At 40.2% G+C, this 25,086-nt stretch overlaps 4 protein-coding genes across 4 annotated transcripts in view; 2 read left to right on the top strand and 2 right to left on the bottom strand.

Moving 5' to 3' along the window:
* LOC115630563 (protein Star) overlaps positions 1-10,881 on the bottom strand; it is a 33,673-nt gene extending 22,792 nt beyond the window's left edge. The window contains exons 1-2 of the mRNA XM_030527177.1: positions 10,530-10,881; positions 9,526-9,758 (exon numbers count right to left, since the gene is read on the bottom strand). The gene's annotated coding sequence lies outside the window, so the exon portion shown is untranslated. The remainder of the gene's footprint in view (positions 1-9,525; positions 9,759-10,529) is intronic.
* A 546-nt stretch (positions 10,882-11,427) lies between these two features.
* On the top strand, positions 11,428-14,257 carry LOC115630438 (protein asteroid). The gene is made up of 2 exons (XM_030526998.1): positions 11,428-12,427; positions 12,487-14,257. Exons 1-2 carry the CDS (start codon positions 11,462-11,464, stop codon positions 14,050-14,052), a joined length of 2,532 nt encoding a protein of 843 aa, XP_030382858.1. The 5' UTR covers positions 11,428-11,461; the 3' UTR covers positions 14,053-14,257.
* Positions 14,175-16,363, top strand: LOC115630441 (cysteine protease ATG4B). The gene is made up of 5 exons (XM_030527000.1): positions 14,175-14,651; positions 14,713-15,055; positions 15,122-15,201; positions 15,262-15,810; positions 15,872-16,363. Exons 1-5 carry the CDS (start codon positions 14,468-14,470, stop codon positions 15,940-15,942), a joined length of 1,227 nt encoding a protein of 408 aa, XP_030382860.1. The 5' UTR covers positions 14,175-14,467; the 3' UTR covers positions 15,943-16,363.
* A 217-nt stretch (positions 16,364-16,580) lies between these two features.
* LOC115630439 (serine/threonine-protein kinase SIK3) lies at positions 16,581-21,910 on the bottom strand. The gene is made up of 7 exons (XM_030526999.1): positions 21,856-21,910; positions 20,428-20,527; positions 20,241-20,352; positions 20,027-20,183; positions 18,807-18,915; positions 18,493-18,735; positions 16,581-17,899 (listed from the first exon to the last, which is right to left on the bottom strand). Exons 3-7 carry the CDS (start codon positions 20,294-20,296, stop codon positions 17,085-17,087), a joined length of 1,380 nt encoding a protein of 459 aa, XP_030382859.1. The 5' UTR covers positions 20,297-20,352; positions 20,428-20,527; positions 21,856-21,910; the 3' UTR covers positions 16,581-17,084.
* Positions 21,911-25,086: the final 3,176 nt, after the last annotated feature.

Raw genomic sequence — 25,086 nt, 5'->3', positions numbered from 1 at the left:
GAGAAATAAAGTGCACTGCGCAGCCATTTTGTTTTCGAGTGTTTGCCGCCCGCCACATAATTTACAAAAGCGCCAAGAAACGCAACACACAAATGTCAATAAACGTCAGTCAAAGTGCAGTAGCCAGGCAATGGCAAAGGTAGAGAGGTAGAGGCAAGGAACAGAAGTCAGGAGCAGGTCGAGCCGCAGTCAATAAATCGAAATATAAACCCAATTTACAAAATTGAAATTGAAGCAAGGGTTAAATGGTGACGGGACGAACAATGAGGACATTGGCGCACCTGCGCTAGTTCGTATTTATCCGGCGAGGAATACTTTCTGGAACCGGGGTTAGTTGCAAATCAGTGTGGTTGGGGGCGCATAAATTTAACGCTCGCCAAAGGGTTGGGAAACGCTGACTTGCGAAAGGTGTGTGACCCTTGGATGAGGTTGGGTTCGGTTTTTGTTTTTTCTTATTCCACTTCTTCTGTTTTTGTTGTTATTCATGTTGTTGTTTTGTCTTCAGGTTGGTTGACGTGTGCGAAGCATTAAAAACAACGAAATAAATTCGCATAAAAGTCTGAGAAAACTAAAACGGTTTACGTGAGGATTACAAAAGAGCCAAGACATCGTTGCTTACGCTTACGGCTCCGTTTCTGTTTCCGATGCGTTGTGGAGCAAAAAGTTTTGCACTCGTTTTGTTAGCTTGGCCTGTGCGAAAAATGTGGGAAATCTGCTGGCACACACTGACACGGACAGCAGATACAATAGCAACAATAATAACACAACAACAATGACAGTTTTATGGCGCGCCAGCACGTGCGTTCAACTTTTTGGTCAAAAATCGCAGCAGAGTGGGCGCAATTAGTTTCATATGGTGGCATCGACAGCAACTGCGACTGCCACCAAGCGGCACCTTAATTTGTTGCTTTGGGTCGTCCAAAGGTTTTCACTCTTTTGTTTTTGTTGGTTGTCGGTTGAGGATGATGTTTTGATGATTTTGTTTATCAATTGGTCTGTGGCTGTGGCTGTGGCATGTGGAGTTTGGTTGGTGCCAGGCCTTGTGCTTGGCACGCCATTAAGCGCATTGAACCCGAACGTTGGCCATCGCGAGAGGGAGAAAAAAACACCGGGAAAAATTGGACTTCAGAAACCCCAAGTACACAAATAAAGACATCTCCTTCAATATGCAGTAATTTAGTTTATGTAGTTAGTCTTGCTCTCATCGTATGCTAAATTGTAGGTTACTTTGGGACTCAAATGCAGCTCAATTAGAAATAAATCAATGTGATTCTACAAGTAGAGCGACTCACCAGAAACTAAGAGAACTGGAGGTATCTAATTTTCGATAATTGAACTGAAGCCATTTCTACCGCCCCCGTCTGTGACGAATTCCATGATTCAAGTTACTTTTTTACTACTTTCCCTAATTTGATTTTTTCATTACTTGTTATTCCATTTATTGTTTAAATAAAAAAATAATATCTACATATATTCAAAACCCTTATTTTGGTTGAAAATTGGCATTGTTTTTGGTAATAAATTAGAGAAAACGTTTTTCTGAGTGTAGCTGCAGGCGCTGATTACCGCAGGTTGCTTTTGTGTGGCGGCGGCCAAGTCTTCCCGATATGTGGTTGGAAAGTGTAGCGAAGCGAAGCGATGGCACATGTGCAACGGCTTGTTGCAGGAAGCCAAAAAGTTACAGCACAGTTGGCTGTGACTGTCACCATCACCATTACGATTGCTATTGCAGTCCCAGCCGCCGCCGCATTATCATCAGCTGCAGCGACGACAGCGACAAATGATTAAGTTGGAGGTAATTTAGTTTAACTGCCAGCCATGACACATTTTACGGAGCGCTTTTCTGGAGCGTAAAGCCCAAGCAAACACACACACACACACACACAATCAACCGCCCTTGAATGCCCGTCCGTCCGTTCCCGTTCCATTCTAATTGAAATGTGTAGATTTGGAGGGTTTTTTGTTTTTTTAGAAAAAGGCGCGCATGAGTTTCTGCTTTAATTGATTTGACTGTACTAACGGGAACATTTGGACCACTTTGTGCCAAGTCATTGTCATTGGTATTACGATTATAGCTGTTGTGCTTATCTGTCCGCATTTCTGCATTCAACCAAAATAAAGAAATTAAAGAAAACATCATAAAAAATACAATGAAAACGTAGTCTTGGCCAGGTCAGCTCACTTCGGTTCATTTATTCCACCCGTTCTTAGATAGTCAGTTAACGCGTCAGCCAAATAAAACTTGAATTTCATGCCCCGACCCCCTGTCTGTCACAGCCCCCGTCGTTGCCAGCCAGCATTAGCAGAGAAAGAAGTTGTTAAAGTTTTACCACAATTATATATATATTAAAGTGGACGGACAGAAGAACTGAGAAAACGTTTGCGTTGCTTTTGACTGCTTCTTCCGACTGTGAGTTTACGTGTTAGTCGTTCATATTCGTTCGTTTCATTTTGTTCCAAAAACACAACACACCTTTTTCTGCTTCTTCGCTTAAGTCTTTTACCTTTGTTGTTGTTCTCTTTCCCGTGTTTTTAGTTTTTTTTGTTTTTGTGTTTGTTTACTACAACAACTTCTGTGGCTTAACGTTGACGCGACGCCATCAAGTTTTGTGGTCTAGAAAAGTTATAACCACAAAAGTTTGTATTTCAAAGGTGCCCCAACAACAACAACAACAACAACTACTACTACTTCTCGCTGCAGCGCCAAGAAGGAGTTGAACTTACAAGTTGTTGCTGGAGTTATTTTTGTTGATGTTGTTGGAAGCGACACTTAGATATCATTTCGTTTTGTTGCCGGCATCAGTTTTCTTTCTTTTTTTCGTTATTTTTTTTTGGTAAGTTAAGTTTACTTTACTCGATGGCATGGGGCATTGTTATAATTATGGGAATTCTTATTTCTCTTTGTGTGGTTTTTACTTTAGGGTGGCACAGCAATTTGGTGGGTGATTTTGTGCAGTCGAAACAGGTTTAGTGTCAGTCGCTTGATGTAATCGATGATAAGAGCAAGAGGTGGGCAAGACTTGGGGAAACTGGTGTTTAAACAATTTTCAAAATTAGAGTGCGCAACATCATGACAATCCAAAGTGTCAAGCAATCATCGAATTAATCACGCAACTAGATGATTTGCACAAGAAGCTGAATATACGAACTGTCAGCCATATGTGAAAGAATGCAGTGAGACCAAAGAAAACAATACAAAATATATGTAAATCAAACAGAGGAAAAATAAAAAGAAAATACACAATTCAAAACACATTAATTTATAGTCCCATTTCGATTGAACTAGAAAGGAGGTGGGGTCTGTTGCATACATACATTCGTACTAACTAGTACATCCTTTAAATCATTAATTACAATCTATAATATAAAAGAATCAAGTACCTTTAGATAGGCATAATAAGCATACTATCATTTATAGTTTTTTATACGAATTTCTGTGATCCAAATCTATAATGTTAAAAGTATTGAAGCATACCTAAAGAAATGTTTTTTGTTAGTCTATTATCTCATTCTTCGAAAAATTATAAAACAGATTTCCTATGTAATGTACGTTAATCGTGCACATACTTATTGTGTGGCACTGTATGTGTGTATACCAGTTGAAGTGATCAGATAGAATAGGTATTTATGACCGCATTTCTTGAAAGCGGACCGACTAATCTTATCAGTCATTAGCATGGCCCTGAAGTACGAGTTAAGTCAACAAATATTGAGCAACTACAGTAATATATTGAACCAATATGTTAGACTACATATATCATGGGACAAGGGTGTGTGTGTGTATATGTCTTGTACAATGTGTTCTTAGCTTCACTGAGCGATCAAATTGCTTCCCACACTTCATAAATATCGTCACAGCGATGTGCTCTAAGTGAATCATTAAACAAATTACAAATTAGTGAGCCAGTTATAAATAGCACCAAAGTAAATAAAAAATTGGAAAAGAAACCGAAAGCAAGAAACTGAAATGCCTATACAAAGAATGTAAACAGTATGCCCATCAACATTGTGCAAATATTGGCACTATATGTGTGAATGCACCACCCACAGCCGTCAATAGCAGCTTAGTCAGTTTTTAGCCGAAATATATGACGAACTAGGTAGCCACATAGATCATGACTTTTATCGTAAGGCCCAAATTTCGTCAAAGTTACATATATGTATATGTGTAACCAATTGCCATTGCAAGTTATCAGCAATGAGTTAATGGAATGGCATGCGAAACGGAGTTACGAGCAGGCTTGACGCACATTGCTTGTGCGTGACAAAGCACCAGTCTTTTGTAAAGTTTGGATAATGAATTGCTGTTTCTTTTAAATAATTTGGAAATCAGTTGTAAGTGAAGACTTCTTGAGACTTTCTTTATTTCGCATTTCACCTTCAAAGGAGCTAGAATAACTACTCTTGGAATCTTGCTAATTCTCCTTAGTTCGAAAAAAGACAATTTTGTTTTTTTTAATATTTCATTTTAATAATTAATTGCATTAAAACAAATTTACTCGTAAGTTCGAATTACCATTCCATCTTGTTTAAATTTTTATGTTTATTTGAAAATAAATATGTATGCATTAGTTATATAGTTAGCGGGCCTTAAAACTGTATTTTGAATTTTGCAAATCAATTTGAAATATTAACTAAATTAATATGCATTTTAAATCATAAACAAATGAAACACATAAGGAAGTGACGTCAAAAAAAAAATCCAAATACCAAATCTAGATCATTAACATTTATTAATGATGAGTGGGCTCATGAATTATTTTCAAATGAACGGATCGCAATTCCAAATATAAACAAATGTTTATACGATATCTTCGGCACATAATTCTCAATTAACGGAGCAATTAATAAAAATTTATTGCATTTATGCAACGCAATTGGAATGAAATGTGTAGGGCATAAAACTGAAATGTTGCTCTACTTAAAGATTAATTTTTAAATTTGCAAATTATGAGCATACACATGTATATCTTCAAGTATCGTTTGGATACGTACTCGTGCAATTTCACAAGTGCTTACGTACAAAACTGATGACTCAATCGAAGCTAAAGCTGTGGCTTTACCTACTTTCAATATTTAGTGTCGACGCGAGCGAAATGCCAATTTATATGTACATACATATGTATGTATGTACGAATGTCTAGATCAAGTAGCAGCTACAACAGCAGTCAATTGACAACTGTAAAACATAGCCATATATGTAAGAGGCCGGCTCATGACGTAAGCGCCAGCATCAGCATAAATAGCAAACAGAGGCAAGACCTTTCGAAAACAAATTTACAGTCCCCAATGCCCGCCGATCCGATTCGACAAATAGCCAGTCAGTCAGTCAGTCGGTCAGGCCAGGCAGCAGTAACAGGCGCATGATTTATTGGCGACAAATATTTGCAAAATTACAATTCAAGTTTATGGCAACGTCTCGACGCCAAGAACGCCGCTGAAGAACGATGACAGCACCCACACACATCGAGGGTCGTCATCGTCGGCGTTGCCGCAGCTGAGCTGCCACGCACATCGATATGTATGATGTTAAATTAATGTTTAAAAATAAGTAACTAATGAAATACATTCTGCAGTTAATCCAAAAAAAGGAGAGAGAATGTCACAGTCTAACAAGATGGATGAAGATGTTTAAATCAATTGCTTCCATCCACCTGTTTCCGAGTGTGTGCGGACAAATCTATGATCCTGACGGAAAAAGGTAAGCTTATAAATGTATATCAGATATAAACATGAGATTTTATTAATTTGCTTAATAATATATTAATAACATAATTAATAAAAGGGAAAATTCAAAACTTTTCATTAAATTCGTTTAAACGATCTCTCGAATATTTGCAATATGACTGGTTTGATTTTCACATAATTACGGACTTATGGGATCAGTTCCGTTTAGGTATCTTACGCATTTCATTCATAAGTCAAACGTCGAATCGTTGATTGATTCTGCGTGCAAGCGTTCGAACGTTCAATGAATTTGAATTCCGGTTTCATGATTGGCAATTCATTGAGCGGCGCTTTGAGCGCTAAGCCCAATGCAAAATCGTTAACTTGTGTGTGCCCACAAATTTATTGTTTATTAATAGTTTTCTATAGTTTATTTACTTCATGAAGTTCGTAGGCTGCACGTGTTGTACCTGACTGCCTGTGCCTGTTCTGTTGTTAGTGTTCAGTGCGGTTGGAATTGTGGCGGCTGATTCTTCGATTTTTATATTTTCCAAATTTTGGTTGCTTGTGTGAAAGGAAATAAGTACATTATGTGCTTTTTGTATATTATTGTTAATGCTGCTTCTGTTGCTGTTTTTAGTGTTAGTGTTCTTGGAGTGGCCAGCTGGGCTTTATTTCAAACAATTTGAAAACTGTTTGCTAGCTTTTAATAAACGTTTGTGCCTTCTCTTTAGCACTGATTGTGGGCAAGTTTATATAAAGTTTGTTGCATGTATATAAACAATAATTAACAGTAAATAAACATTAAATGTTCTTGGCTATGGCAGGAAATGCGCGCAACTTAATTAAGCCGCTTGTAGGTCAAGTCGTGTACATTTGTATTTACTATTTTCGTCGTGTGTTGCAATGGAAGAGTTTTATTGCAGACAGGCGTTAGATATGCAAGCAAATGCATATATGAAAATTCATATAATTATTCAAAGACAGGTGGCACCTAAAAAAACACAGCTTTCTAAACAATTGAATATAACGGTACATAATTAGGGAAAACAAAATAGACAAACGCTCAAAGGCTTTATTTTAGGCACTTTATTTACGAACGACTCGTGAAGTCTTAAATAAACTAAAAAATGAAACCAAACCAAAGGAGATCCAAAACTTACGAATGCCAAAAATTATATATATATTTCCCTGCCAATATCGTTTAATATGATATTTTTATTTAGGTAAGCAGTTTAGATTATCTTTTCAATAAACATTTTTGTATTATTTTGGTTTAAAAACATACAAAAGAAATCCGAATTAATGTGTTCCCTTTTAATGTAAGTTCGAAGTACTCAAAGTACAAATCTATTCAACAAAAATATAGAAGGAGAGGCCTTCAGTAATGATCATTTATTCCATTGGATCGAATTTATTTCGAAATTTCATTTTTTTCACGCAGCCCTGGTGCAAAGCACACTTAACGGCAAAATGAGCTTTAATGTGCGTCAATGACACACTACCTATAATTACAACAAATCACAACGGTGCGTATGCGCAATTGAGAAAGTGAGATCAGTGAGAAATTACGGAGCGATAGCAACTCCGACTAAGATGGCGACTAACCAAGGCAGCCACATCATCTCGCTGGGCAATTAGTTGCAGCTTTAAGCGAACACTTCCGGCAAAAATGAAAAAGAGAATGTGCTGATATTAGATGTTGAGACTGTGACGCTGGTTAACATTAGACAAATTAGCACATTTAATAAGCGACAATTAAATAATTGGCCCCGAACTCAAAGTCGCCAATGCTCAATTGAGCAAATAACTGTGCTTCATTTAAATGCATGGCGTATGACGCACAACAGGACAGGCTCACACCTACGCACTGAACAACAACAACATAGGCAACTGAAAGAGCAACAGTCATTGATAAGCTAGGCTAGAGAGCAAAAACAAGCCTTGAGGATCGCACAGGCCGACTCATATGTCACTGGCAGGTGTGAGCGAGACAACTGGCAGACCTGCAAGTTGTGCTGCAGCAGCACATTGAGAAGTCGTGTAAACAACCATTGTCAACTGCAGCGCGGTTGTAGTTGTTGTTCCTATTACTTTTGTTTTTGTGCACTTCCTACTAGGAAATTCTACAGAAAAATGTGCAGCAACGACGACGGCGACTGCAAGTGTCATTTGAGATCCACACATACAAATACAAACACACATTTACGTAGACTACAAACACTTGAGCAGCTGCCGGTTTTGCTCTCCATGTTTGTGTGTGTATGCGTGTTTGTACGTACATTCATATGTATGTGCATGGCTGTGTTTGTGTCCATTTTTATGCTCAAACTCTTTTTATTATACCAAAAATCATAAAATCATAGCCAGCAGCTGTTTTAAAACAGCACTAAAAATATTGGGCAACCATTTTTATGGCCAAATTCTCAACAATTGCAGTCGGCACGAAGAACATTAGACGACAGCAGCGCCCCAAAGCTTGGCACGCACACAAACAGCAGGAAGAAGCAGAATGTCAACTACAGTAAGACCTTAAATAGAACGCCAATTTAAGAGAGAAGGAACAATATGAACGCCTACAGGGCAATGTTGTATCAATACACAACCTCTATGAAAATGCTTGGAAATGGAAATTAATGCATCCAATCCAAAAAACCATTTCATAAATGATCTCATTTGGGGCTACGATGAAAATGCAATCATAGACTGTTTCTAAGACCAACTGTTATTGGGTTTCAGAGGATTCTTAAGATCGATAAATGTGGATTGATTCCCCTGTATGTCTATTTTCAAATATCTCGTGTGCAGTTTCGTCAAGTTACTAATTTCCTATCTTAATATTAATCGTCCTATACCAGGATTCCCTGTATTGCCAGCTCAGCTAAACCGCATACACCATATTTTGGTATAGATTTCAAAGCAGACCACATGAACTTTTGCGCTCGTTTTTTAGTGAACAAACACCCATCTCCATTTTGCCCATGTCCAGCCTAGGCAGCGCCAGAAGAGGCGGCGCCGGAAATTGCTGGCACTGTCGGCCGCCGCCTGTTTGGCGCACTGTGCCGCAATCAACCTTATTTTTTGAGCACTTGGCAAATTACATAATGTACGGAAAAGTCAGCCACATTTGCGCCCACTAAGTGCGTTTCAATATCGACATGATTAATGATACCAAGCCCAGCCGCACACCCCCTAATGTTTTTAATCAAATTGGCGACTACTCTTGGCCAATTTTTCATATTCCAAAGATTTGTTACCGATGAAAACTGCGGGTGGCTAATTTTGCACATTTTCAGTTTGTTTCCATGCCGCCCATTGTGCGGTTGTATCTGAGTATGTGTGTGTGTGTGTGTGTATGTGCATGTAGTATGTGCCTTACAGAAAGAAAAATATAATAATAAGAGAGAAAACCCATTTCATTTATTTCTCTTCATTACTGGCTGCGCTTTGCCGACTGTGTGGCCCACCACCTAGGGCGGCATTCTCAGTCAGGTCTTTCAACAACATTTTTCATTTCATGTGCTGGAAAATTTCTACCTGAACGGCATGCACCGGTAGGCGTGGGAATTACAGCTCATCAGCTAGTGCGCGAGTATGTGAGGACAGGGAAATTGCAAGGAAACTGCACAGGCAGGCACAGGGACGTGTGAAAATGTGCGGAAGACAGGAAATATGAGGCAGCAGCCTGTGGTGCATGCTGCATAAATTCCTGGAAAATGTTGGTAATTGGAGTTGAAGGCTGGGAACATGTTTCTACTTCCCTGTTTTTGCGAACCACTTTCTTAGAGCCATTTGCAGAATGCAACATATGTACAATGATTGAACATTTTATATATTTTATATACTTTTTATACGAACCTTTAAAAAGTGCGGCGTATCCAAGCGAGTTGATTATCGTGGCAACTATAGAAGTAGCATTTGTTGTTTCTGTTGACAAATTGCAGCTCCGTGTTGATGGTGATAGTGATGAGAGTTTTAGTTGGACAATTACAATTACTTGATTACTTGCTGGCACAAGCGATTTTGGGTGACAAAAACAATTGTCAAAATTCCACACACTCATTCACGTTTACAAAAAAACAGAAACCGACCTGAACAACAACAACGCCAATAATTATTATCATATATGTATGTATCTATATGTAATATGTATATTTATATATATATAAATATATGTATGTATGTATGTATGATGTGTGTACGTTAAGTGCGAGTCACTATTACTTGTGCTGCTGTTGCTTAATGATGGCTGGCTGTGTTTGTTGTTGCAGGAATTTGTTGTGGTTGTAGTCGTATTTTTCACTTTTGATTTTCTTTTTTTAAGTCGAAACACTATGCACAATTTTTCACACTTTTGTGCGCTTTTGGCCGGCGGTATTGCTTGCTTTTTTGGAACATTTATTTGCTTTATCGCCACACCGTAGCACAATTATTTATTAAAATACTCTGCTCCCACACAGACAGACAGACTCGCACGCACACACACACGCTACGCACTCACATAGACAAATATTCATTCAAGACACGGTACGTATAAGATCTGCGCGCTCGCTCACTCCCATGTCTTCTGTTTGTCTGGCGGCCTCTGATGGCTGCTGCTGATGTTGCTACCGCTGTTGTGGACGAGAGTTGTGAAGAGGAAAATCCAAGAAAAATAATACTATATGGAATGAATGCGACCACAAAGCAAAGACGCACAAAGTAATTAACACGAAAAAATGAATGTTGCTGCTGCTGCGCTTCTCTCTATCAGCGAGCGCAGATATTTCTTATTTTATATAGCTACTTGGCTATTTGGTTTTGTCCGATTTTGTCTGCATTGTGTTATTTTATTTAATTTTTCATAATTTTATGGCGTCTACCTGTGCAAGCGCATCCGCTGCTGCTCTGCTACTTTGTTGCTTTACGTTAAACGAGCACAATAACAATACACAACATTCACGTACGAAACGTAAGTGGTAAAGCAGTAAGGTAAGCGAGAAAAAGTGATATGAACTGAACCAACGGGAACCCGTATATATGCACGCGCTCCACAATTATTTTGCACGGAAAGGCACTCGATTACGCGTCGTAGACTTGCACACTATTATTGTTTCAATCTCATTTGAGTTTAAATTTCCGAACGCATTTGGTTATTGTTGATTTTTGGATAATTGCTGCAGAATCTTATGGTAATTCGTACAACTCGCGTTACATATGCACGGACGACACAAGCGTTGCAAATGATGGCCAGCGATAGTCTGAGAGTCGTGTGATGGCAGGGTTGTCATGGTTGCGCAAAGCCCAACCAACATGCTAAATGTTTTGAGCGTTGGCCTCATATTGCACAGGTGCGAGCGAGATAAACTGATAGTATGAAACCAAAAGTGTTGAAAAATCAGCGGATTTTTAAAGAACAACGATGATTAATTCTATAAAATTGAAAAAACGCAATATATTAAAATTAAAAATGAGGTATTTTAGCGAAAGAATGGTCACTTATTTTGTTGTACAGAATAATTTATGGGTAGCACTGATCTATTGTATTATACAACACTGCGGGGCATAACATGTGTTAAAAACTTTGGTATTTTCTGTAATAAATGGAAGTGCCCTCAAATAATGTTTTCTTATATACTGTTTGCTAATTCAATTAATTGTCGTATTTCTTGCTCTAAGGCTTTCTATAGCTTTTGCAACATATCTTAAGGTTTTGCAGAATATTTTGTTTTTTGGTCACACTTATTTCTTATTTGTACAACACGCGCCCGTTTCTATATAAACAAATAGCAATATCAACAAGTGCGTTAATAATATGGGCGTTCGGGGGTTAACAAGTTACATAGCGCAACGCGCTGAAATTTACCTCAAAGCCTTTGAATTGCACGACACCAATTTGGTTATCGACGGCGACAATCTGGCCTGTAACCTCTACAAAGATGTTACTGGACTCTATTCTGCATTTGGCGGGGATTACGATGATTTCTATCGCGCCGTCGTCCAGTTCTTTCAGGTTCTGGCCGAATGTAGAATAGATGCCTACGTGCTCATGGACGGAGGCTACGAGAAGCGAAAGATGCGCACCGCCAGCAAAAGATTGACCGGCAAAATTGCTGTTATAAAGCGCATTAATCCGCTTGCCTCAATCACGCTCTTTCCGCTGCACATGAAGGAAGTGTTCATAGATGCGGTGAAAGATTGCGGCGTGCCCATCATGCGGTGTGTTTTCGAGGCAGACGACGAGCTTGCAGCCTTGGCGCGTAAACTGAATTGTCCAGTGCTCTCGTACGATTCCGATTTCTATATACATAATGTCCAGTACATACCACTGATTACACTCACTGTCAAAGTGCAGCACTCCAAGAGAGACGAACAAAAATCCTCGGAGCAGACCAGGGTGCTGCGCAGGAACGAAGCCAGGCGTATGGAAAAACTCACAAAGGCTAATAAGATCATCAGTGGCATACAGAAGCCGGAAGAGCGGCCGGAGTCGAAGCGTCCCAGAACATACAAGTACCTGGACTGCTGCATCTATCGGGTGGAACATTTATGCGGCAATGGTGCACTAAGTCCGGAGAAACTGCCGCTCTTTGCTGCGCTGCTGGGCAACGATTACATTGCGCGTTCTGCGTTCCGCAATTTCTTTGCCACTGGCTTGGGGAAGGCAGGACGCAGTCGCAAGATGAAACAACAGCAGCGACGCATACGCGTAATCCTGCAGTGGCTGCGTCAGGAGACATCGGAATCGGCACTGGCCAAAGTTCTGTCGCGATTAAAGCAAGTAAGTTTGGATAGACAGCTATTGAGGGTTAGTCATTTATTAAGTCTTTTGCTTTACAGTCCCAACGCGAATCTCTAGTAGCCCAGGTGCAGGCAGCCATATCGGGCTACTCCAATGAGATTTGTCATGCCTACGATTATTTCAAATCAAATTACGCAGAAGCCTTTAGATATTTTGAACCCAATGACGAAGAATATCCAAGCGATATAGAGGAGGAAGGTGATTTTGTTGGGGAGTTGTCCGAAGAAGAAGAAGTGGGGGACGAGGTGCAACAAGATTCCTTTGCAGAAGAACAAGATGCAGAGGAAGACGAAAGTAGTAGCAGTGATGACGGGGAAACCAATGCCGATGGGGTAGAAGACAAAGCTTTACAATTCCCCCAGTGGTTTCTGGACAAGCTCTATCCGGCGCACCTGCCCCGTTTCTTTGTGGATCTTCTTCACTTGAGGAAATATATCAACAATCCACAAATCGAACACTTTCCCCACAAAGATGCTAACGAATTGGCGCTGCCAATACTCAACTACATATTTGCTCTGCTCCACAATGTGGAAGGCGAGAACCTGCTCCCTCCCGTCGATGAAGAAGGCAATCCTCAGCCCATTGAGTTTACGTACCTGACACGTGCCATGCGTGTAACCAACATTCGATACTATCGGAAGCCCATCGAAGTGTTACCCAAATATGCATTTGTGCCCACAGCGCCGGACGCTAGACATCTGCAGGCGATATTTGAGCAGCGGATGCAACTGGATGCAGGCCTTCTTTTCAAAAAATTGGAGCTGCTGCCGCAGGATCTTCAGCTGTATTGTCTAGCCATTGTTTATTGGCTGCACAAGTCGGAGCACTGCGACCTGTTGCATTTGAATGCGCTGTTGATTTGCCTCGTCGTCCTGAGGACTGTGGACGTGACTATACCGGCGGAACGGGAATTAAAGGAGTTTCGTCGTCGCTTCGGTAAGATTTGTAAACAGGAGCGAGCTGTGCGTGATAAGGAGGCACTGGATGGCATAAAACGCGGCATCAAGCCAGCGCTGCTGGAGCTGTCCATTCCAGATCGCATGGCCCATGTTCCCAAATCCGATTGTTATCTGACGCAGGAGCGATTGCTGCCTCATTTTCACATGCAGGAGATTTTTAAGAAAAAATATGACCTTTACTCCACTATTGTGCTGCATGGTTTTGCCGAATTCCAAGCCGTCGTCTATCAGCTTAGTAGCCTGAATGCCCTCCTCGACTTCCCACGAGCCAATCCGCGAATGAATCGGCTATATTGTGGCGCCTTTCTTTATAATTTATATGACCTGCTCTGCAATCGCCTCGATGTGCGTTACTATATTGAACGTTTTGTACTGCCGGACTCCAAACTAATGTTTGATTTCTTCTGTTATTTATACGATTGGTGTGTCGACTTTCTGCCCGACTGGAAGCAACCCGATAAGGAACAGGCTGTGCCCAAAGCTCTGATAAAGAAACAATTGAAAAAGCAGCGACAGGCAGCACGTAAGGCAGCAGCATCCAAAAATATGGCAGATCCCAATGCTGAAATGTGTAAAGAATGTAATTCCGATCAAGACGACGCATTTTTCGATTTGAATAACAAGTTTTGTGCACTAAAAGTGTAAACGGAGGCCAGAGCAATAATAGATATTTCAAATTCGCGGCAAGTTGGCAACACTTGTAATAAACAAAGCTACGGACGATTTTCAACACTACTCGACGACGTCAACATCATTTGGTTCGGTCGCGGCGGAGGCGGAGGAGCTGAATGTTATCGTTGTAATCAAGTCAAAATAAAAAAATAATAATTGAACAAATAAGGGAGCCCAAGAAAAAGTGTTTCCAATTATAAAAAGCACTGCCAACAACAACAAATGCATTTGCAGTGCTGCCCGTAGTCGTCGGTGTGTAAGCAAAAAATCCAGCGACGCTTTTGGCAAGACAGAGAAACAAAGGCAAAATCAAAAACGTCATTGGGTGGCAATTAAACAAGCGCCCCTGACAGTATCAGTGGTGGCGTCGATAGCGGAGCGTTCGTAGATGCTTATTGGCTTTTACGCGCAGCTAACACGCAAAATGGACAGCGTATTCGAAGCGTATTTGGGCCCCGACAGCGTGCTGGCTGGCGCTGTTGGTGGCGCCGTGGGTAGTGGCGAGCCGGAGGACATACCAAAGAGGAATACCGATGTTTGGGTGCTGGGCAAACGCTATAATGCCGTGCAGGGTGAGCTCATTTCGACTTTCATTTTATAATTTCCATACAATGTGGTTGGAATTCATTTCAGAACTGGACCTGATACGGCGGGACATACAGACCCGACTATGGTGCACCTATCGTCATGGTTTCGTGCCACTGGGTGAAGTGCAATTAACCACAGACAGGGGTTGGGGCTGCATGCTTCGCTGTGGTCAGATGGTATTGGCCCAGGCCTTGATTGATTTACATTTGGGACGTGACTGGTTCTGGACGCCTGAATGTCGTGACTCTACGTATCTGAAGATAGTGAATCGGTTTGAGGACGCACGCAAAAGTTATTACTCTATACATCAGATTGCGCTGATGGGAGAGTCTCAGAACAAAGCGGTGGGCGAGTGGATTGGACCAAACACAGTGGCACAGATCTTGAAGTATGAGGGAGAGATTTGATAACCATATGTTACTTACCATGACTTGTGACTTGTTGTTACTTATAGAAAACTGGTGCGTTTCGACGACTGGAGTTCGTTGGCTGTGCACGTGGCCATGGACAGCACTGTGGTGCTTGATGATATACGTGAGCTTTCCTAACATTTTGTATCTCTGCGTATTTTAATTTTTTTGCACAATCCAACAGTTACGCTTTGCCTTTCGCCAGGCGACAACAGCTGGAAGCCTTTGCTACTTATTATACCTTTGCGCTTGGGCATCAGCGACATAAATCCGATATACGTGCCCGCCTTAAAACGCTGCTTAGAGCTAGAAAGCAGTTGCGGCATGATTGGTGGTCGTCCAAACCAAGCGCTATATTTCCTTGGTTATGTGGACGAAGAGGTGCTTTACTTAGATCCGCATACAACGCAAAGAACTGGAGTAGTGTCGCAGAAGTTGACACCCGAGGAGCAGGAGCATGACGAGACTTTTCATCAAAAACATGCTGCACGTTTAAACTTTAGTGCCATGGATCCTTCACTGGCCGTCTGTTTTCTGTGCAAGACGCGTGACCAGTTCGATGCCTTCCTGCAGCAATTGCGCAATGAGGTACTCAAAGTGTGCACGCCGGCATTGTTTGAGATTACACAGGCACGGGCCGTCGACTGGGACACGGTGGAGGATATTGAGTGGCCAGCCATACCGGACATAGACTGGCCAGCGAGTTCCGACTCCGAGTCGTTCGCCATTGTGGGTGAGTAACCAGCACACGCAATAAACTCACTCAGTCTTATCAATGCGCTCTCAATTCGCAGGCGAAAGCAATAGTAAACAAAATGCGAGTGAGTGTAAAAAGACGGAAAGCACTCGGAGTGCCATCATTTGAGTGCTCGCGCTCATGGCGTCTGCGCGCTGCGAAGCCGCTATCGCTGCCACCGTCACCGCCTCAGTGAACCTTAAGAAGCATGAACCTGTGTGCACCGGCGTGCGAAACTGGAGCAGCCTGCTAGCCAGCCAGCCCGAGCAGCTTAATTGGAGCAGCAGCTATCGGCCGCTTGGATGCTGCGCCCTCACCTGACTGTGGATGCAGTAAATTAAACTACAGTGCATTAATAATAAGCTACTCGTCATTTTCGAATAGAACCGTTTGCTGCCGTTGGTTTTCTTTTAAATTGTATGTACCTTTATTTCATTGTATTGTATTTGGTTTTCGATTCAATTGTTAATAGGCTGCTTTATTGTACGATTGACTCCATGGGAGACAATTTGGCAAATACACACACAATGTTCATGCTTTTTTCTACTAATTATTACAATAATGTAACTTTTTACGGATTAAACATTTTTACGAAGTGTTGTATAAGAAAGATTCGACAAATTGTTTTTGTTGGACTTGTTGTTTGAACATTTTTTTATATGTATGCATATATGTATATGTGTATATTGTATCGTATATATTGGATGTACATATATTAAAGGTATATGTACTTTAAAAATGGACCATCAACTAAATACACATAATACTTCGACGTCATACACGAGTGTTTATGTCGATTTTTATTAAGATGCCTTATCATGCGCGCATTCTAAATATCGTACCGCAATACTCGTATTGTAATATGTGTCATAAAATTAATTAACAGTTTAAAAACTCAAGCTACAGAAATAAGGAACTCTTTACATAGAACGAAATACTACTACAATACTACTATACTGTATAACAACAGACGGCCCTAGCCTTATGAGCTGACGCTTTCAAATTGACGCTATATTAATAACATTAAATAACAAACTCCGTCCAGTTAATTGAAAGGAAATAAGCTCCATCGGCCCTCCCTATTCTGAAACTTAAGATTCAAGGGCTTTTGTACGATTGGACTGGATTTTTTAATTCATACTGAACGTAATATTCAACAAAAAATTAAAAGAGGTATATCAATTTGACTTATCAAAACGGATTCAATATAAGGGTGCCTTGATGGAACTTATTCGTCTAAATAAGTAAGGACTACGGCTTTGTGCTGCATCTTAAAGAATACAGCACGAGCGTTCGATTTTCTTTTCAATCTTTGGCATCTCTTGTAGCGCCATCTCCACATGCTTGCGTGCTAGCCAGGATTGCTTCTGCAATCGGTTGATTACAATGCGATAGGAGCCAATTATATCGGACCGTGGACCACTGGGCAGTGCGTTGCGCAGCATCTCACTGGTGATCCCTAATTCGGCGAGCAGTTGGCGTGCCTCAAACTCCAGCGCCGTCAACTGGCTGAGATCATCAGTGTCGCTGGGAAGCATTATGAAGTTGCCCGTCTCCCCATCATAGTTCTTGAACATCGGGCAATCGCTGGCCACCTCCACGTTCCAGGGACTTAGCTTAACTGCACCACCGACTCCATTCGAAAGCTGCTTCTCGGGCTCCGTTTCAATGGGTGTGATCTTCTTCTTGAGCGTGCCACAAAACAAATACCGCTTCGGTGTGCAATTCGAATTGGCCGTCTTGGCCACATTTGCTTCCTTCCGGCCGCCACTGTACTGCATTACCTCGTGCCCCTTTTCGATGGGATGCAGGAAGCTGTCCACAAACATCTCGTCCTGCTGGCGCGTATTCATGCTGATGGCTGGCTTTTTGACGGCATCCACGTAACGTTCCCGTAGCGAAGCGGACTTGCGCAGGCGCCGCGACTTGGAGCGTACCCAGAATATGGATCGCTTAACGGGCTTGCTGTGCTGATTGAGTTCATGCTGCATCAGTTCAGCACTCAGCTTCGGACAGATCACGAACTGACTGTTGAGCATATCGTCAATTGTAGGCCGTTGCGCTGGGATATGGATTAAGATGCGTTCTGCAAGTAAGTCAACAATAAGATACATAATATCATAATTATCAGTGGTCAGTAAACTCTTGAGCTGGTATTTATAGATCCTCTGCTGTACAGGTATATTACATATTTTTTATTAAAAAGGTTTCGATATTTCCATCCATCTATCATCTGTTTGAGGAATGTATTCCCAAAACTCCCACCGCAAAATTCTTTTCTAAATGTTTGTCTCGAAAGAGTTTCCGTTAAGGCAATAAAAGCAGGACTTGACTTTGTAGATTGTTCTTTTCATAATAATGGCTATAAATCTTCCCACACCGGGTCTGAGATTCCATCATAAATAATTTTTTCAATTATTATTTAAAAAAATAGTTTTTAACTAATTCTAAGCTTGGCAGATCTATTGATGCCTGTTGACGGCACTTGGTAGACAAAAAGCCCATAATATTTCCCCCACGCGTTCATTAGATATTATTGTTGTTTGATTAGATTTCTCCTACTTAGGCTTTCCTAGCTGATAAGGCTTTTTTACAACATTTATATAGTTTTCTCATGTCGACAGTGAATGAATGGTGACACAAAAATATAATAAATAATTTCCACTTATGGTTACTTACGTATTAGTCTTATGCACGGCAAGCTGAGCTGTCCTGGCAGCAAATAGTCGCCTTTGAGTATTGCTGCCTTCAAACCAGGTATTGTCGGAGCCCGAAATGGCATATCTCCCACGACCATGAAGTAGAGCAAAATCCCCAAAGCCCACACATCGACCGGCGCACCAATATAGTGGTCATCGGAGAAGAGCTCGGGTGCGGCATAGGGGGGCGAGCCGCAAAATGTGTCGAGCTTCTGATTGGCACCTGTACGAGATGTGCAACAAAGTTAACAACGACAAAAAATAGATAAAATATTGTATTAATCACGAATGTACCATTTATGAGCTGTGTGCTGAAACCAAAGTCTGCCAACTTTAAACGATCCTCGGAAAGCAACAGAACGTTTTCCGCCTTGATGTCTCGATGTACGTAACCAAGGCTGTGCTGAAAATACAAGAAGAAAAAAGCAAAGAAGAGTATATACTATTTGCTTTGCTTAAAGCTTATTTATGCATGAAAATAAATTGGGGAAACCATTTCGGACTGTTTATATACAAAAAAAAAGCTGTCATTGAAATATACATAAGATTAAAGAAAAACATTCTTTATTTTAAATAATTTTTATTTGTGAAAATACTGGTGACTGCTTCTCTCTTCCTTCTCTATTAATAACTAAAACTAGTTCCGAAAGCTAAAAAAAACGCAGTAATAATAAAAATTACCATATCGCTAGAGACGGCGGAAGCAATTGGAATATGATGTCAGCTTATTATACAAGTAATTCAAAATACATAATTTGTAGTATATTTTTGTTAAAATAAGTAAAGAAATGTATGTATATCATGGGAAAAGTCCCTAAACTACGTTTTTTATTAAGTATGAGTATTTTATTTCCTCATTCTTAAAAATCAGAACCTCTATTTATGCGCATTTCTTTAATATAACGCTCCTTTCGTAGTACATTCGGCACATTATTAATTTTTTTTCTGATTAATCAAAGCATTGAAGCCGTGCATTCAGATTAGCACCTTAACAATACATTTTTACAAATATAAAATAGCCCAACCGCGAGCACTTCCGCGCGAGGATTAATAAGTTAGTGGTGGCTTATGCATATCTAAATGTTTTGAAAAAACCTAATCGTTTCAGTCTTCGCAAAGGTCTAGCAGGAAGGAATCCTCTTGCAAGCAAACTGCGGTGACTCAGAAGCCTGCCACTGTATCTACTTGTATGCCTTCCAATCTGCTCCTCCACGGTGAACAGGTTTAGGTCTCGGTGAAGGGTCGTGCCGACATTATTAATATAATAAATTTTGTGAGTAGCAAGGTTCTATATCTCTCTCTTCAAGAGGTTTCTTATTTGACTTTTACTTCTGCTTACTCAAGATAGATTAGGAGTTTAGATGAAATTAGTGTAGTGGGCTCAAGATATCTACAAGTATGCTTTGAAGCATAATTCGTCAGTTCTTATCTCATATCTTAATTCCGTAATAACATTTGTAATATGCCAGAGATTTTCTAGGAAAACTGTTAAATATATGAGTAATTGTGCTTACCATATGCTTTACAGCCAGCAGCAATTGCTTGAATAGAGGAGCGGCGTGAATCTCCCGGAGCGGTCCGCCCTGCGTGATGTGGTTGTATAGCTCGCCGCCACGTATCCATTCCGTGACCAAATAGACACGCCCCAAAGTCTCAACCACTTCGAAAAGCCTGCGAGGGCGTGAACTCCAAATAATACATCACTTAATGGACGGATGTTGTACTTACCTTAATATGTTTGGATGGTGAACAAATTCGAGAGTTGCGATTTCGCTGGACAGCATACGCAAGGCCTTGGCATCGAGCCCGGTTCTATCAATTTGCTTGATTGCTACCTTGTCTGTGGAAAGCAATGGCGGTTGAAAATGTCAGAAAACTGGCGCTCTCTACACTTATAACTTCCTGGCGAACTTACCGCGCGTCAATTGATGCACGGCCAATTTCACTTTCGAGAAATTGCCGCGTCCAATGTCGCCACAGAATCTGTAGAGACCGATGCGGCGGCCTATGGTCACCTGAGTATACGGAAAGAATAATACTTGTAGATGCTTAGAATGAAAGGCTATCGTTTGACAATTAAAAATATTATAACCTACATTTCACACTAGAGTTGCTGATATTTTTGTAAATAACAATATCAAGAATATTTTGCGAATACGAATACTTAAAGAAATTAACTTGCTGTTTCTACATATGTATATTAATATATGTTTTTCAAATTAGTTTAAAATTTACCCCTAATCTCTTAACAAGATGACAATAATTATAAATGTATTAATAAATAATAATAATAATAAATTCTCTGTGCTAGTTTCTTCCATGAAATGGCTGAAATGGTTCCTAGTTTAAAAATAAACAACAATTTTGAGAATATTTTGCGAATACCAAGAAAGTTAGCTAGTTATATACATATGTACATATATTAATATATTCATATGTTATATTAACATCTCCGAAAACTCAAGCAAGCAATTGTTATTTTGAAAATATTGGTACGATCGGTAAGTACCTCGCTATGCCCAAGCTAAACCATGTATTAATAAATTATCTGTGTTATTTTCATCCATTGTGTCTTTGAAATAGATCCTAATACAAAAATATTGGTACTAGCCTATAAACATTAAGTTTTCTAATCGATATGAACTTCTCCGAAAACTTAAGCAAGCAATTGTTATTTCGAAAATATTGGGCGAAAAGTAAGTACCTCGCTATGCCCACGACTACTATATATTGGCATAACACAATGAACATTAAGTTCAGTTTTCAACTTAATCTCATTTTCATTTTACAAGAAGTACAATTTTTACTTTATGCCGGATTAATGAAAAGAGTATGCTGGTCCTTAAGGCCCTTTCAGCTTCAGCTACCATGCCTTTTAATTAAACCAGCGTGCACTATTTGCTAAATGTAACTTGAGACGGCCTTGATTGGGGGGAAGAAGGGGTGGGCATTGCTGCTTTAGCTTCTGTTGCGGCTTAAGCCTCTTTTGGACGGTACAAGCGTTAATTAAGGTGCATAACTCGGCGTATACGTAATCCGGCGTCATTACGTTAGGTGTACGTATTATGCATGCACGCACACGCATACAAACAAAAAGCGACGCAAATGAATAAAATACACACACACACACCTACACGCACACACACACACACTAAAAACACATTCAAATGCTTGTCTCTGTTGTTGTTGCCCATGAAGCGCAAGAAAATTAGCCTTGAACCTCGACATAATTGCAGCGTCAACTGTCGTGGCGGCGTCGACGCGTCGCCGGCTACAGGTTTGTGTATTAGCTAAGGAGAGCTGTGACGTAACTCGATACCCACAAACAAACATGCAAACTCACCTCGTGCCCACACCTCGGATCGCATTGCAGCGCTTTTGTCAGCCGCTGATACGGCGGCGTCGGCGGTGGCGGCTGACAGAGCGTCAACGTTGGCGGCGACAGCGGCTGCAGCGGCGCTTTTACAGTTGCTGTTGCTGATAAGCAGCGCACCGTATTGGTATCCACGATGGCCGTTTTTGCTGTTTCCCTTCCTCTGTCTGGGGCAGTCGGAAACAATTGAACGAAACAGAAATGTTTTTCTAGGCGATACGATACCGATGGCTTATCAGCGGCTTTTTGTTGGCCAGCCTGTTGTCTATTTTTGTGCGTCGCTTATTTTGTTGTTTGCTAATTTAATGGCAATTGTAGCTGTTGTTGTTGTTGTTGTTGTTGTTACATTATTGACATGACTACAAGTTGAATTGGGCGCCTGTGAATAAAACAACGTGGAGAAAATAGATTAATATGCTATAAATAATTATGTATTCAAGGACTTGGAAGTTTGGTAAGATTTATGAAAATGGGAACATATCGTAACTTTATGTAATCAATACTTAGCCTTTGGTCAACAACTTAACTAATTGGTAGGAAAGGCAACAGAAAAAGATGAACAAATTTGTCAAGTTTTGCGCGGCAGGCAAAAAAAAGAGAAAAGATTTCCAATAAAGGAATTCTCAATAATTTAATAATGAAATGGCTGTCTGCACGTGGCCTGGATTTCATGGCCAACAGCATCGGCAGCGATGCGATTTTATTTTGCTACATCCTCAAACACACACACACACACAAACACAGCAAAAGTTAACTTAAAGTAATTACGTAAATGGATTTCGTTGCGTTGCTCAAATTTCCTGCACATCCTCGCAAATAAAGTACACAAGAAGAGCAGCAACACCAACAGCTATGCCAATGGAAGCAGCAACAGCAGCTACAACGACAACAACAACAACAACAAAGGCAATATTTATATAGCAGTTTGCGCGCCCGCTATATAACGCCCCCCAAGCGTGACAGGAAGTTGGCCAGGAAGGAAGCAAGCAGGCGACCGGCGGACGGGTGAACAGAAGGCGTTAGAGGACAAAGCGTTATGGATATGGCAACAATATTTCTACTATAAACATTTTTTTTTTTAAATATATACATATAAATACATGCTTATATAAAACCGTAAGGCCAAGCAGCTTCAATACTCGCCGCTTATGTACACTGACATGAAAACGCTGTACACAATTATTTTTAATCAAAAATTAAGTAGGTGAAGTGCTTAGAAATGAAAAAGAAGTGGGTAGAAGCTTTCTCTTAACATATTTAAGGCACTCCTTATCCACGTCTTACTTGTATAGATAATACACGAGTATGTAAAAAATTACTGTTTTATTCTTATTTTAACGGAATGCGATGAGCTAAGTAGAATAGGTGGAATAAGAAGACACACAAAAGTCAAGTCTTCACAAATGTCTTGTAAATACCAAAGGATGTTTATGAAGAACTCATAAATAATACTTTATCAGAATAGTTTTTTCAAAGTAAATAAAAAGTCAAATTTGTATCTTGTTTTTATAGTATTTTTTTTGTATTTACAAATAAATATTATTCAGTTGCCAGTAAATCGAAAAATTCAAATTAATTTCGTTAAAACAATTATTGCTCAACTCGTTTTTTGAAACAAAAAATAACTCTTCTATCCTTTAATATTGAAATTCCAGCGTCCTTTCAAAAACAAAAGCCATTTTTAATCATTAGATAGCGGACCATTTATTTAAAACACAATTTTAAGCATATCGGCCTAACAATACAGAATTCATGAAAATGGTAATAAATGTGTTGTTTCCGTTGTCTAGACATTTTCTTCAAGTGTGCGCTTTAGTGTGTCTGTGTCTGTGTCCGTGGTGTAAAAACTTTTACGACGACTGTGACAAGCGACGCCATTTTTATGATTGACTGGCAGCTGGCGGCGTGGCATTGTGGCCACAGTGGCCGATTGCTGGGCGTGGCTGCAACGATTTCGAAGCATTCCAGTGTGTGTGAGTGTGCGCCGTACAATTAAATTTACATTTACATTTTTGCAAAAGCGCCAGTGGCATGCCCACAAACAGGGAAACGAACACACAGTCGTATTTATTTGACGCTTAGAAGTATGCAACAATTTTTTCGCACTTATCAAAGCTCCACAGGCGGGCAGCCAAGTGAATATAAATGCGTGTGTGTGTGTAGGTAGCGTTCGTGTGTGAGTGTGAAAGAATTGCCTTCGCTGTTTCGCTTACATTTGCATGCTAATGGTGTACATAGAGTCTAGTGTGTGTGTAAAGTGTGGCACAGCTGCTAGTGCGTGCCTCTAGGATTACACTTTTAATTACAAAACTAAACATGAATGCCTTCGATATTAAGCACAAGCACAGAAGAGCTTAGAATGGGATGGACTAAGGCGTGTGCGGGGTGGGCAGAGACGAGGAGTAAAAAGTAAGGTGATAGCAGACACGTGCTCAACGATAGCAATGGCTGAAATGGAGGGCAATTCCTTTAGCATAGAAGTGCCACTTCGAAGTACCTCACATTTTGCGTTCTTTCGTAACTGTGTCGTAGTTTTGATAAAATGGTAGATATATACATTTATACACACATATGTATGTTGTTCCACCTACCCGACAGATGCACAGTCAGCGCTCAATTGAAACGAGACATCAAAGAATTCCTTGGAAATATGAGTTACCTACTCAGACCTACCTGTTTGCATAGTAATGTCAAATGGCTTCCTAGAATCGTGTATTAAAGTTGCTTGGCTTTTATGCAACAATTGAATACAGAGAGTAATATAAAAAGTACAGTCGCTATTCTGTATAGTAGTTCAAAGTTTCACAACACGAAAAAAACTGGTAGCCAGGCCTAAGCGAATTAGAAATCGGTTTTATATCGGCAATACTGTAGATATCTACACAAACGTACAAAAGTTGTTATAAAAGCAAGTAAAATGAATGAATGAAACGAATGAGGTTCGTGACAGGCGTTACAATAAAATAATAAACACAATATACATATGTATAATAAGAACAAACATAATTTTTCGAGGATGATTCCGAATTCTGATTCAATTCCTGTTCAGCAATAACATTTTCAGCTATTTGGACTAAATGAGGTATGTTTAATGTAGTTTCAAAATGTGCCTGAACATCTCTGTAAATACAGTGGAAATTAACATAGTTAGTTAATGCTCGATTCAGTATTTGCATATCCACGACAATGCACATTAAAGAC

The sequence above is a fragment of the Scaptodrosophila lebanonensis genome, unplaced genomic scaffold (assembly GCF_003285725.1).
Source record: "Scaptodrosophila lebanonensis strain 11010-0011.00,11010-0021.00 unplaced genomic scaffold, SlebRS2 tig00001410-arrow-pilon, whole genome shotgun sequence".
Classification (NCBI taxonomy): domain Eukaryota; kingdom Metazoa; phylum Arthropoda; class Insecta; order Diptera; family Drosophilidae; genus Scaptodrosophila; species Scaptodrosophila lebanonensis.
The sequence above is the reverse complement of the archived record's forward strand: the minus strand, read 5'-3'. Positions and strand labels throughout refer to the sequence as shown.